We start from the raw sequence: 12,635 nt of genomic DNA on the forward strand, positions 1-12,635 counted from the left end.
ATCTAATGGCATTACAGAAATATGCTGTGATCTTACTGTGATTGATGGCAGTGAATCTGGGAATTAATAGGAACAGATGAAACTGAAGAACAGTCTGGTGCTCCATGTCTTTTTTTTTTTTTGTATCTTCATTTGGGGTTGCACGTGTTTCTGCATGCGTGTACGAGTCTATCCACCATGCGTGTACATTGTGCAGAGCATGTGTGATTAATGTGCTAATGGAGAAGCTTGAACATATGCTGCCACAGCTCGTTCTCCACTGAGCGATGCCCCATCCTCCCCAATGATGGATTGAATATGGGGGTTCATTAACAGATAGTAGCTTCTTTAATATATGCAGTCGTTAGCTGCATTGTGGTTGGGGTATTCTGTATTTTAGCAGCTAATCGAGCCTTTGTCTTTATTCGCAGAGCCGTGATAACAATTCCTGCAATTTTTAGGGAGTTTGTAAATTGCATTTTAAACATTGCCTTGGTGAAAGGTTAGATTTATTTTTTTGCTTCCAATACTTGTCGACTAATTAAGAGAACAACTTAAGATGAAATGATTGGAGAGAAAAAAAATGAATGAAATGTTTTTCTTCCCTGATTCTTGAAATGTCAAATTGTTTATTACCATTGTTTTGGTCACATTTGACATCGCTGTGCCTAAGTCTCTTTGTGTTGTGTTATTTCTCACACTCAAAAAAAATCTACATTTTGTTCCTCTGTTGTCTTCAATCTGAAAAGGACCTGTGCCCTTTTTGATATCAGAGTTGATTACTATTTCATCATCTGATTGTGGCACATGAAGAGCTGAGTGTGTGCAGCTGTTGTCTTTTATGCAGCTTTTGAAAGACAACACAAGGTAATTTCACTGATTTTCTCATTTGTTGAAGGTGTGCTATCAGTGAAATGATCCACTGTAGCTCTTAGAAAACCAGAAGAAGTAAAGGTGCTATCAGTAAACTCATATCAATGTGTGTTCTTGTTTTGTAGGTGTTGCAGCACATCCTGAATCTCGCCTTCCTGCACAGCTTTGAGAAGGGGGAAGGTGAGCAGCTGCTTGGACCGCCCAACCCTGAAGGAGACAACCCTGAAAGCATTACCAGTGTCTTCATCACTAAGGTACACTTGTACACATACGGTTGCATGTATTCTTTCCTCTCAAAATCTGCACATTCAGTCTACTGTTTTGTCCGTCTGTCTTCCTGATTTCATTACCTGCTGCATTTCCTCTCATAATATCTTATCAGTCCTGCACATCTCCATACTCTGTCATCATCAACCACATCCCACTTAGTCTGATTCTTCCTTTCTCATGGCCTCCACACATTACTTGATCCCTTAATTGTTTTCATTCCATCTTTCTCTTCTTTCTTTTTTGTCTCTTTCATCTGTCTTTGTTTTTCTCTCACCCACCCACCATCCCACCCTCTTTCCATCACGTTTCATTCATCAGGCCAAACTATAATTCCTGGTGTAAATGTCACAGTGTGACCATACTAAAGGTCAGCATGTTTGTTTGTGCTGTGGCAGATCTCATCACTGACTAACACCAGTTCTAATGGCTGCTAATGGCTCCTCTACGGTCTGGTTAAAACTCATTTCCTCGTTCACCCCCCTCTCCTCTCCAGGGAATTTAGATGGTGATGGGCGTTTTGAATGGGGAGTTGTTTTTCTGTGAGATCTTTTCAATATGTGAAAAAGTATATTGTCGTCATGATGCGACGTCAATCAAGTACAATTTTGAACATTAGTCAGAACTGCAGTATACTTGGGCAATTTAGACTAACAGTATATCTGTTACAATGTGTTTCTATTTCTTATTTATGCACATGAGGTTCATTAAGTAATTTAAGACTTCTGTTGACCTCTGTCGGCACCTGGTAAGAACTGCATCCGCGCTATTAGGTCTCAGGCATTTGTGTTCATCACACCAAAAATAATAGTTGATTTATTGTTATTGACTTTGCAGGTATACTGCGCTCACTCTGTCCTATAGGCAGCAAAGACTGTACCTGTTACCCCCTCACTCAGCAATCTTTAACCCCACATCTCCCCCATCCCTCTCTAAGGTTCTGGACCCAGAGAAGCAGGCCGATTTGCTGGACTCACTGCGAATCTGCCTGCTGCAGTTCTCCACCCTGCTGGTGGAGCACGCACCCCACCACATTCATGACAATAACAAGTCACGCAACAGCAAGCTGCGGCGCCTCATGACCTTCGCCTGGCCATGCCTACTGCCCAAAGCCTGCGTGGACCCTGCCTGCAAATACAGTGGCCACTTACTTCTGGCCCACATCATTGCAAAGTTTGCCATTCACAAGAAGATTGTGCTGCAGGTGAGGAGGAATGCGAAGAGCGAGTCAGTGGACCGTGGGTTTAATCTAAAACAGAGCTAAAGATCCACAATAGAGATAAAACATGGTCAACTAAAATCACACAATTACCTTGTAAAATAAATCCATGCAAAAACCATGTGTGCGAGTGAGAGGGAGAAAGAAAGTGATTGTGCATGTTCAAGAGCGTAGTTTCTTCCGTCCCATTATTCCTCATCCTATGTAATATTAATGTTGGAAAAGAAATACAGTAGTTGAAGTGATCACTAATCATTGATTAACCCGTTGATTATCTTTCTCAATTAATCGATTAGTTGTTTGATCTATAAGATGTCTGAAATTGTAGTAGTAGTAGTAGTAGTAGTAGTAGTAAGCGATTGATTTAATAGTTCACAACTAATCGATCAATCTTTGCAACTCTAATCCAAAGTGCATTACCTTTTCTTTGTAAAGGTCTTCCATAGCCTGCTGAAGGCCCACACCATGGAGGCCCGGGCCATCGTACGGCAGGCCATGGCCATCCTGACCCCAGCTGTGCCCGCCCGCATGGAGGACGGCCACCAGATGTTGACCCACTGGACTCGCAAAATCATTGTGGAGGAGGGACACACTGTACCACAGCTGGTCCATATTCTACATCTCATTGTGCAGCACTTCAGGGTGAGCCGATAAAAAAAGAACACGTTACAGTTTGTCAATAGTGCACCACCTTCTGTCAGCCCATCACTTTTGGATGTATTGATTTCCACCATACTCTGGGCCAGGTGGGGCAGACTGTACAGTCAACACAAATCTGTTTTCTGTCTCAGTATGTTCAATACTCATGAAAAGGATTTGTCTGAGCACTGGGGGGGGGGGTAGTTGAGAAGTTAAGAAGCTAAGAAGCTATTTTTACTGATTATCTGAGTGCCCTGAATTAAATGATGCCTCTTAACCAATCCAAATGGGAATTGAGCATCTTCATTAAAAGTTGGATTATCTTGATTGACCCAATTTATAGTTTTTATAAAACTAATTGATTTACTGAACTTGAGTTTCGTATTGACAGTTGACTTGACAACAGTGCTGTGCCCTGTTGCCTCCTAGACAAAAGCTGGATCATTCATCACTGGGCAGTGGAGCTAATGGTAACCGCCTGCTGCCTTTAATCGCCTTAATGCAGATACAGTCCCAGGCACACCCATCTCAGTGCTGATCAGCAGAGTCAGAGGGCGCCTAGTCTGTTCATGAGTCAACACCAGCAAAGGATCAGTGGCCTTTATGTTTGCCTTCCTCCTTAAACTTTAAAGACACTTTTTGCCCTTTCGCTCCTTCAGCGGATACTCGCTGCCTCGCCGGTCAGAGAGCGACAATCTCTTAGCAGACAACTGACATTTTCCTCAGCTCAACTCTCTGTCTCACTGACAGGCTGCACTCACTGGGCCAGATGACTAATCTAATGTAATCACATCAGCATAATTACGCTGGGGAGGAGATAATGACGGACAGATGAGAGACTTTGTGCGTGTGTTTGATTAAAAAAAAAAAAAAAAAAAGAAGAAAAATGGAGAGATTGTGTGCGTGTTTGTCTGTGTGCACACGTGATGGACAGGGCTTAGCCACTCTGTCATTAAGGGGCTGTGAAGCCCTGCTCTATCGACCATAATTACCCTCAAAGTGAGAAGCTTTAATATTCTTTGACACTGGCAACAGCCCTCAGATAGACATCTCATCTCTTGCTCTTTTGTCTGCGTGTTTGAGAGTCCCAGTTCAGTTTGTGATGAAGCTCTTGAGTGCGACGCTTGAGAGTGTGAATTCCTGGGACTAAGTGTGTGTCATCATGTCCTTGAGACTAAGTGGGAATACAACTTTAGAGTTTGCCTCTTCTCACTCAGTGTCTCAAAGTGATTGAGCACCACGTTAAACTTTGCATGCATCATCACCCCAAAATCTTAAAGCAAAGTATTTGCAGTGGGTACTGAAGCCAGGTGCATTATGGCTAACGACCGAATGACAGTGCAGATTACAGTGCCTCATTTCGGTGGCACTTAAATGCCTACCTCGGAAACCTCAAATTTTTAAGCATTTAGACCAACTGTCTTTTTGGGATGCCTTAAGCTTGGTTCTAGGGTAAGAATTGCACAATAACTCCCTCTCACAATTGCTTTTAGATGGTTACTAAGGCAATGACAGTCAGTCTCAATTATATGTGATGATACTGGCAATACCAAGTCCATTTAACATGAAGCTCAGGGAGGGCAGAGGTTCTTCTTAACTGTCGTGGATGCTCTTGAGAACAATTATTTTTCACAATTCTTTAATCTATCATCTATCTTCTTTTTTTTATCTCACTGAAATTCATGCAGCAGCGTATCTGTATGTGTTTGCGTTCGCCCTCTGGTAGGCATGCAGGTGGGGAGGATTATTGTTTTTTATGGACTCACTAAGATTTTTGCATAATAGCTTATAACCTTGCAAAATATATCAATCTTTTCCCACTCTTCCATACTTGGATTCTGCATCAGATTTTTGCAGAGTGGAGGCTCAAGTTGTGTGTTAAGTAAAGAAGGAAAAAAACAAACCCCAAGCTTCAATGGCATTTTATGCCATTGGCATCAGTAACCACCTGTGGTTGGTGCTTTAGGAAAAGAAAATGCAGGCCAGTCCTACCTGACACGTTTGTGTTTAGATTACCAAATATGAAAACTTTTCACTAACTAAATATTCAGTATGTTGAGTCACTACTTCATTTTTATATTATTGTATTAGATGGATTTAATTTCTTTTATTTTTATAAGTACTGCTGTCTTTTTCCAGGTGTACTATCCTGTGCGCCACCACCTGGTGCAGCACATGATCAGTGCGATGCAGCGTCTGGGCTTCACCCCCAGTGTGACCATAGAGCAAAGGAAACTGGCTGTGGACCTGGCCGAGGTGGTCATCAAATGGGAGTTACAGAGGATCAAAGACCAGCTGGTGTGTTCACGGATTACACAGTCGCAACAAAATCCAGGCGAAGAGTCTGTCTAAACTTCCCACAGTTTTTATCAACTCAAAAATCATATCAACCTTATTGGTTTGGGACTAACAACAGCAGTGTTGTGCCCATTATTGTGATGTACTTGACTTCCCATAAGGTTTTATTTACACGTGGCTGATGCATTACTGCAGATTGGGGAGGCTTATTATTCCATAAGAAAAGGCCATTTGTCATAAAGATAGAAACATTTTCTGAGTCATATTCCATAAATACTCATGATTCATAATGTGATCAGAAACCTTGCTAAAATATACACCTGTGTTTCATTCCATAAACTTTAATTATTTTAACTGATGGATTAATCTTCACTCCTGTGCTCCTCTCTCCCCTCTTATATCTCTTTGGTATGGCAGCCGGAGTCCGAGGCTGAGGTAGGGGCTGGCGGTGAAGGGACTAGCGGTGCTGCTGTGAAAAGAGGCCTATCGCTGGAAGCTGCTGCTGCTGCTGCGGCTGCTGGACAAGACGCCAAGAGGTTCCGCACGGCATCCGGAGCTGCCTCCGCGGTGAGCTTAATCCATCATCATTTGGTTGCCAGGAGAATGTGGCTGTCATTTAAGCCAGGAATTGGCTATCCAGTAGTTTATCTGTTAACACCCTTCAGAATTAACAATTGCATCCTCTTACCTTTTAAAGTTCTTGCTGTCTCCGCAATTCACTGAATGATTGCTGCCATATCACATCTGTCGGAGACAGACATTGCCAACAGGAGGTGACAGCACGGTTGCTGCCTTAATCCATTTTTCCTTACAATTGTATCGCAGCCTCACATCTGTTTAATCTTGAATGTTAATGTGATCTGTTGTCATTGCAGTCACAAAAACTAGATGAGATGCCTTTGTTTAAGTGCCTGTTCAAATTGCAAATCTAAGTTGTTGAAGTACAATATGGGTCAGTCTCTGATACTTATAACGTTTATATATTTGCCTAATGTTGAAAATTTCAACTAATCCAGTCCTGTTACTGATGATTCTGAAATAAATAATAAATCAAAACAAAGTATTTTTTCCCTAAGTCAAGTGTGTGTGTGTGTGTGTGTGTGTGTGTGTGTGTGTGTGTGTGTGTGTGTGTGTGTGTGTGTGTGTGTGTGTGGGTGTGTGTGTGTGTGTGTGTGTGTGGTGTGTGTGTGTGTGTGTGTGTGTGTGTGTGTGTGTGTGTGTGGGTGTGTGTGGTGTGTGTGTGTGTGTGTGTATCTATGTATATGTATATATATAATGATCTCAAAGCCTATAGAATAAGTACCCTTTCTGAAACGTACATATTTATTTTTAAGGCACAATAACCGAAATAGCAGCATTTTGACTGTCCAGACAACACCAACAGAGCAACTCAAATCATATTACGATTGTATAAAAATCCATTTAATACTTAATTGCTATTCTACTTCCTTTAAACACTAGCACAATTCTTAGTAGTTGATGTGTTAATGATGGTGTAATTTCCAGCTTATTTCACCTGATGTCAGGAGAAAATTGCAATAGCATTTGTTTCTGCTTGGGACAAGGTAATGTTAATTGCTCATAAAATTGCCAGGATCATTTTCAGAAAATCATATTTGCAGCCTACTTAAGCAATCCAGACCAAATCCTGACTTTGTGCAGCCTCTTTGATATTCCCTTCTAACTAACAACTCCATGCAGCATGTGCTGCTTTCACAGAGTTTTATTGTGAAGTCCGTTAAGTTTCTTAGTTACTGAGCGTTTAAGATCTTCTTTGGTTATCATAATAATAATCTTTCTTTTCTCTGTATTAAAACAAAAAAAAGATCTTAAATATTAATAAATATAATGTTTGCATGTGTAATTTTCAGGTGTTTGGCCGCAGCCAGTCCATGCCAGGTACAGAGACCATGCTCACCAAGCCTGTCGAGAAACAACATACGGACACTGTGGTCAACTTCCTCATCAGGATTGGATGTCAGGTAATGCACGCATGCACACCATCTCTCTCTCTCTCTCTCTCTCTCTCTCTCTCTCTCTCTCTCTCTCTCTCTCTCTCTCACACTCCATCTCTCTCTCACACACACACGCTCACACACACAGTTCTGCTATCCATAGGGCTTGCCAGGAAGGACACATCTATTCTAACCCCACCGTGGCAAAGGTAAGATACACCTGGTGGCTGTCCTAAACACATCTCTACACACAGACAGTCCTTTGTGTCTCCTCGCACAGCTGTCCCTTGGTCTAGTGGCAGTGATGACCATGGTTACAAGCTTGAAATAGACTGTTGCGATTTCGCTCACCTTGACTTTTCCTACTTTCTTATTTGGGCCAGGCTCCATTTTCATTGTTCATCCAACCATCTCTGTTGAAAATAACCCTCTGTTTAATCACTAGTGCTCACTCAACGTTCACTGAACAGTCTAAAGAAACACATTCTTCTCTTTGTATTCTATTTGATAACCGTGTGTTGTGATACTAAATTGATCCCTGTAGAATTTTTTTTCTCACAACTCCCAGGGATTGCAATTAACCAAAGAATACCACACCTATAGCGCATATGGATTAATTTTCTTGCTCAAGGGTGCTTCCACAGGGTTAATGCTTGTGCAGGGATTCCTGATTGTAGGATGATCTCCTCCATTGCTGCGTCACTGTGTTGAACTCAAGCTGCATGCATGAAATTACAATATATGGTGCCAGTCCTTGTCTTGTCTTGACTTGTGTGATGTCCCATTTCTCAGGACCTCATTGGGATATTGACGATGAAGACTCACTTTGTCATTGATAATGATACCAACCTTCCTCCCCCTCTCATGTCTAGGTGAACGACAGCACCAATGTGGCTGGGTCACCGGGGGAGCTGCTGTCCCGTCGCTGTGTTAGCCTCATGAAGTCTGCCCTCAGGCCTGACATGTGGCCTCGTGCTGAGCTCAAGCTACAGTGGTTTGACAAGCTGCTTATGACAGTGGTAAGATGGCATATGCCTTCAGTCAGAGTGACTCAGTTGATCATTATGTACCTTATGAGGCTGCCTTTATGTTTTGTAAAGCCTTATTCATGCGTGTGTTGGTGACATTTTTGGTGCTAAACTGTCATTACTGTTGTGCTTCTGTGCTGCATTTCTCGGAGATCACTTGTCAATGACTGTCCAGACCTGTGATTGCTTTTCCTTGGATTTTCCATTGATGATGAGGATATTAACTTAAAGTGACACTTGAAGTGCCTGGCTTATCTTTTCTATTTTGGGATGGGGACTATTGCTGTTCTTATTTGAAATTACTCGTGCATGTGCATGTCATCAACAATGTCTTAGGAAAACAAGTCTGAATAAAACGTAAAATATTCAGGCTTGTTATTACAGCTCAAAGCAATAATCGTCAAACGGTAAAGATTAACTAATGTGTCTCTGCTGGTCGCTTTCCAAGACACTGCAGAAGTTAACTTGTCCCTGCTGTCTTAGTGTTTTCTCCTACGCCTCCAAGTCCTTTGTCTGTTATCAGTAATGCATGAAGTGAGGCGCCAACCACCATAATGACAAAATAATGACAGTGGTGAGATAACAGGAGTCTATCCGGGTTGGCCTGTGCCGCCTTCTTCAACCACCACCCCTCTCCATCCTCCTCATCCCTGCCTTCTGTATCGCCTCCCCTTTGCCTTTCCTTCTGTCTTTTGGCACCACTTCCTCCTCTCATCCCTTCTTTTCAGCCTCTTATCGCTGCCTCTTTTGTTTCACTCTCTTTTTATCCATTGCTTCTCTCCTTCTCTACTCATCTCTCCGGTCTGATTCAGCGCCACTGTTCAGACAAGGTTATCGCCATGCGCCGGAAATTGTCACGTACTTCCCTTTTGGGGGATCACTGCAACAGCCAACCCTTTCTCTCTCCACACGCACGCACACACGCACGCACACACGCAAGCATGCACGCACACACGCACGCACGCACACACAGCAGATCCCAGTCTGACAAATACAGCTTTCTGTCCTTCTCATGCAGATGCACACACACAGGCCCTTTCCCCTGGGGAGCATGCTCTACCTGCCTAGCCATCTTGCTCAGACTAATGAACAATGCTCTAAATCGGATTACCTTTTATCATCTCTTTGTACTGGCATGGCAGTGATTAAGAGTCAGAAGGAGTGGCGTAAGAGGGCAAATGAGGAGGGGTAGGGGGCACACACGCAAATCTCTCGTGCACATGCATGCATATGCCCTATCTGCATGGCTTCAGAGGCGAGGTACCATTCTGTTAATACATTGCCAAATCAATACTACCCTAATATCTACCAGGAGCCTTATCACAAGAGTCACCTTGTTCATTAGCCAAGATTAGTGCTATGGATCTGTCCCAGATTATCCTCTTGGCCCTGCCATCGTTGTAAACTTTGATTGCAATTTAGACAAAATTAGGACCCAATGTTGGCCATTGATCTTTGGTTTAGCAGCGATCCCATTGCCTTGGTTCTTTTGTGTGAGAAATACCTCTGTGTGTAGAATATTGATTTCTGAGTTGTTGTAGAATTTGTTCTGAAACCTGAATGATTAATGCATCTACTGATGAATTTGCTGAAGTAGTTTTTCTTGCTTTGTTTTAAGGTTTTATCTTTTTGTCTAAAAAAAGGTCTGGCTATGTTGCTGATATGTATTAGGAAGCAGGTGCTTAATATGTCTGTCTTTTGTAAGAAAAACTAAACATGGTTACTTGAATTATGTATATTCTTCTTTTACGTCACTGACATTCTGGTTTCTCTGTTTTCCACCGTGTCCTCTCAGGAACAGACGGCACAGGCTAACATCTCTAACATCTGCACTGGGCTAGAGATTCTCTGCTTCCTGCTGACAGTGCTGCAGTCCCCAGCCATCCTGGCCCATTTCAAACCCCTCCAGCGTGGCATCGCTGCATGCATGACCTGCGGCAACACCAAAGTCCTGCGGGCTGTCCATTCTCTCCTTTCTCGCCTCATGAGCATCTTCCCCACTGAGCCTAGTAAGTTGCCAGTAGTATTACTGGAACAGGCAAGCTATTCTCAGACTCAGGAAAGCACTGCATGTCTTGAGTTGTCTGAGTAATTGTGAACTCCCTTCTGTGTTCTTTGAAGATGTGTCAAAACACATGGACCTTTGCTCTGTTGATTGATGCCTACATTTTTAGTGCTACATTTTTAGATGCCTAAAAGTTTGTTTTAGTCATGTGATTAAAGCAAGGCATTGATTTAGATTATCAGCTTTTTTGTTTGTTTGAAGCAAACACTTTTATCTCCCTCTAGGCACATCAACAGTGGCATCTAAGTATGAGGAATTGGAGTGTCTGTATGCTGCTGTGGGCAAGGTCATCTATGAAGGACTTACCAACTATGAAAAAGCCACAAGTAACACTAACCCCACACAGCTCTTTGGTAAGACCTTCAGCTCTCCACCTCTTTTTTTTTTTTTCTTCTTCTTCTCATGTATCCCTTTCTACCACCTTGTGCTCTGTTACTCTCAGTTTGTTGCTCATAAACCTGTGGGTTTTTAAACAATGTTTCACACTCCCACTCCATCCCTACAAACCCAAGCTGCCTCAGTCACTTTTAGCAATTAAGCCAGTGAGTGGGTTGTTAAAATGCAAGCCGATGAGCCCTGCTGCTTGGGCTAACATCTGGTGTTTAAACGAAGGCCACAGTCCAGCGGCTTGGTAAAGGTTGTCTTGGGAAGGATTGCTGCTTTTGGCCACCCTTCCTGTATGACCATTACTCTTATCTTCCCAGATGTCAGAGAGCATTAACAGAAAAGGCTTACATTAAATCTAATTCCAAGGAGACAATTATTAGATTGTTCTTCTTTTATTTGAAATATCTAGTAGTGTTACGGATTAAGGCCCCTCAGGTTGACAAATGGCTGTTGCAGAGCAGTCTAAAGGTAATGCTATTTTATACAGTTTCTGAAAATGGCAGTTGTGGTCAATAAAACGCATTTGGTATCCTGCTGTCGCAGAGAGGTGGTGCTGATATGATGGGCAGTGACATTTGTCTCCACCCGAGGGAGTAGCAACAGAGAGGGGCATAACTCATACCTATCCTTGCCCTGTGACAAACCTTTTGTTAGATTCTCAAAAAAAAGAAAACGCAAGTCCTTATCATGCTGTGTGGCTGAACACAAGCTGACTATCTGTGTGTGTCAGTTACTTCGCCCCGCAGAGGTTGAGGTTCTTGTCATATTATTGCATTTCCCATTTTTCCCCCCTCCCTTCAACCTTCTCTCTTCACCTTCATTTGTCTTCCAGGAACACTGATGATCCTGAAGTCCGCCTGCAGTTACAATGCCAGCTACATCGACCGCCTCATCTCGGTGTTCATGCGCTCACTACAGAAGATGGTGCGGGAACACCTGAGCCCCCAGCAGGCCAACCCAGGGGTCACTGAAACCAGCACGGGTACATGCATATGACTTTAGTGGGAATAAATGAGGATGCCGAGCACAGAAATACAGTGGGGCTTGAAAGTTTGGGCACCCCAGGTAAAAATGTGTATTAATGTGCATAAAGAAGCCAAGACAAGATCTCCAAAAGGCATCAAATGACAGATTAGACATTTGTATAATACGTCACAAAAATTTAGATTTTATTTCCATCATTTACGCTTTCAAAATAACAAAAAACAAAAAAAAATGTCATCTGCAAAAGTCTGGGCGCCCTGCAGAGTTAATACCTTGTACTGCCCCCTTTAGCAAGTATCACAGTTTGGAAACGCTTCTTGTAGCCAGCCAAGAGTCTTTCAATTCTTGTTTGAGGTATCTTCACCCATTCTTCCTTCCAATAGTCTTCCAGTTCTTTGAGATTTCTGGGCTGTCTATCACGCACTGCTCTTTTAAGGTCTATCCATAGATTTTCAATTATGTTGAGGGCCGGAGATTGTGAAGGCCATGGCAAAAACATTCAGTTTAAGCCTCTTGATGTAATCCACAGTGGATTTTGAGGTGTGTTTAGGATCATTATCCATTTATAGAAGCCATCCTCTCTTTAACTTCAGCTTTTTCACAGATGGCATCAAGTTAGCGTCAAAAAATTTGCTGAAATTTAATTGAATCCATTTTTCCTTCTACTCATGAAATGTTCCCTGTGCCACTGGCTGCAATATAACCCCAAAGCATGATTGATTCACCCCCATGCTCAACAGTTGGACAGAGGTTCTTTTCATTAAATTCTGTGCCCTTTCTTCTCCAAACGTACCTTTGCTCATCCCGCCCAAAAAGTTCTATTTTAACCTCATTGGTCCACAGAACTTGTTTCCACAATGCATCAGGCTTGTCTATATGTTCATTTGCAAACTTCAGAACGCCAATTTTTGTGGTGAGGACGTAGAAGAGGTTTTCTTCTG

At 42.5% G+C, this 12,635-nt stretch overlaps 1 protein-coding gene across 1 annotated transcript in view; it reads left to right on the plus strand.

Annotated features, from left to right (window-relative positions):
* trrap (transformation/transcription domain-associated protein) overlaps positions 1-12,635 on the plus strand; it is a gene marked incomplete at its 3' end in the record, with an annotated part of 91,364 nt that overhangs the window by 31,714 nt on the left and 47,015 nt on the right. The window contains 10 exon segments of the mRNA XM_032502770.1: positions 978-1,106; positions 2,057-2,323; positions 2,774-2,980; positions 5,117-5,275; positions 5,693-5,842; positions 7,147-7,257; positions 8,103-8,249; positions 10,054-10,267; positions 10,548-10,676; positions 11,543-11,692. Coding sequence (XP_032358661.1) covers positions 978-1,106; positions 2,057-2,323; positions 2,774-2,980; positions 5,117-5,275; positions 5,693-5,842; positions 7,147-7,257; positions 8,103-8,249; positions 10,054-10,267; positions 10,548-10,676; positions 11,543-11,692 — 1,663 coding nt within the window.

Source organism: Etheostoma spectabile, chromosome 21, assembly GCF_008692095.1.
Source record: "Etheostoma spectabile isolate EspeVRDwgs_2016 chromosome 21, UIUC_Espe_1.0, whole genome shotgun sequence".
In the NCBI taxonomy this organism is placed as follows: Eukaryota; Metazoa; Chordata; class Actinopteri; order Perciformes; family Percidae; genus Etheostoma; species Etheostoma spectabile.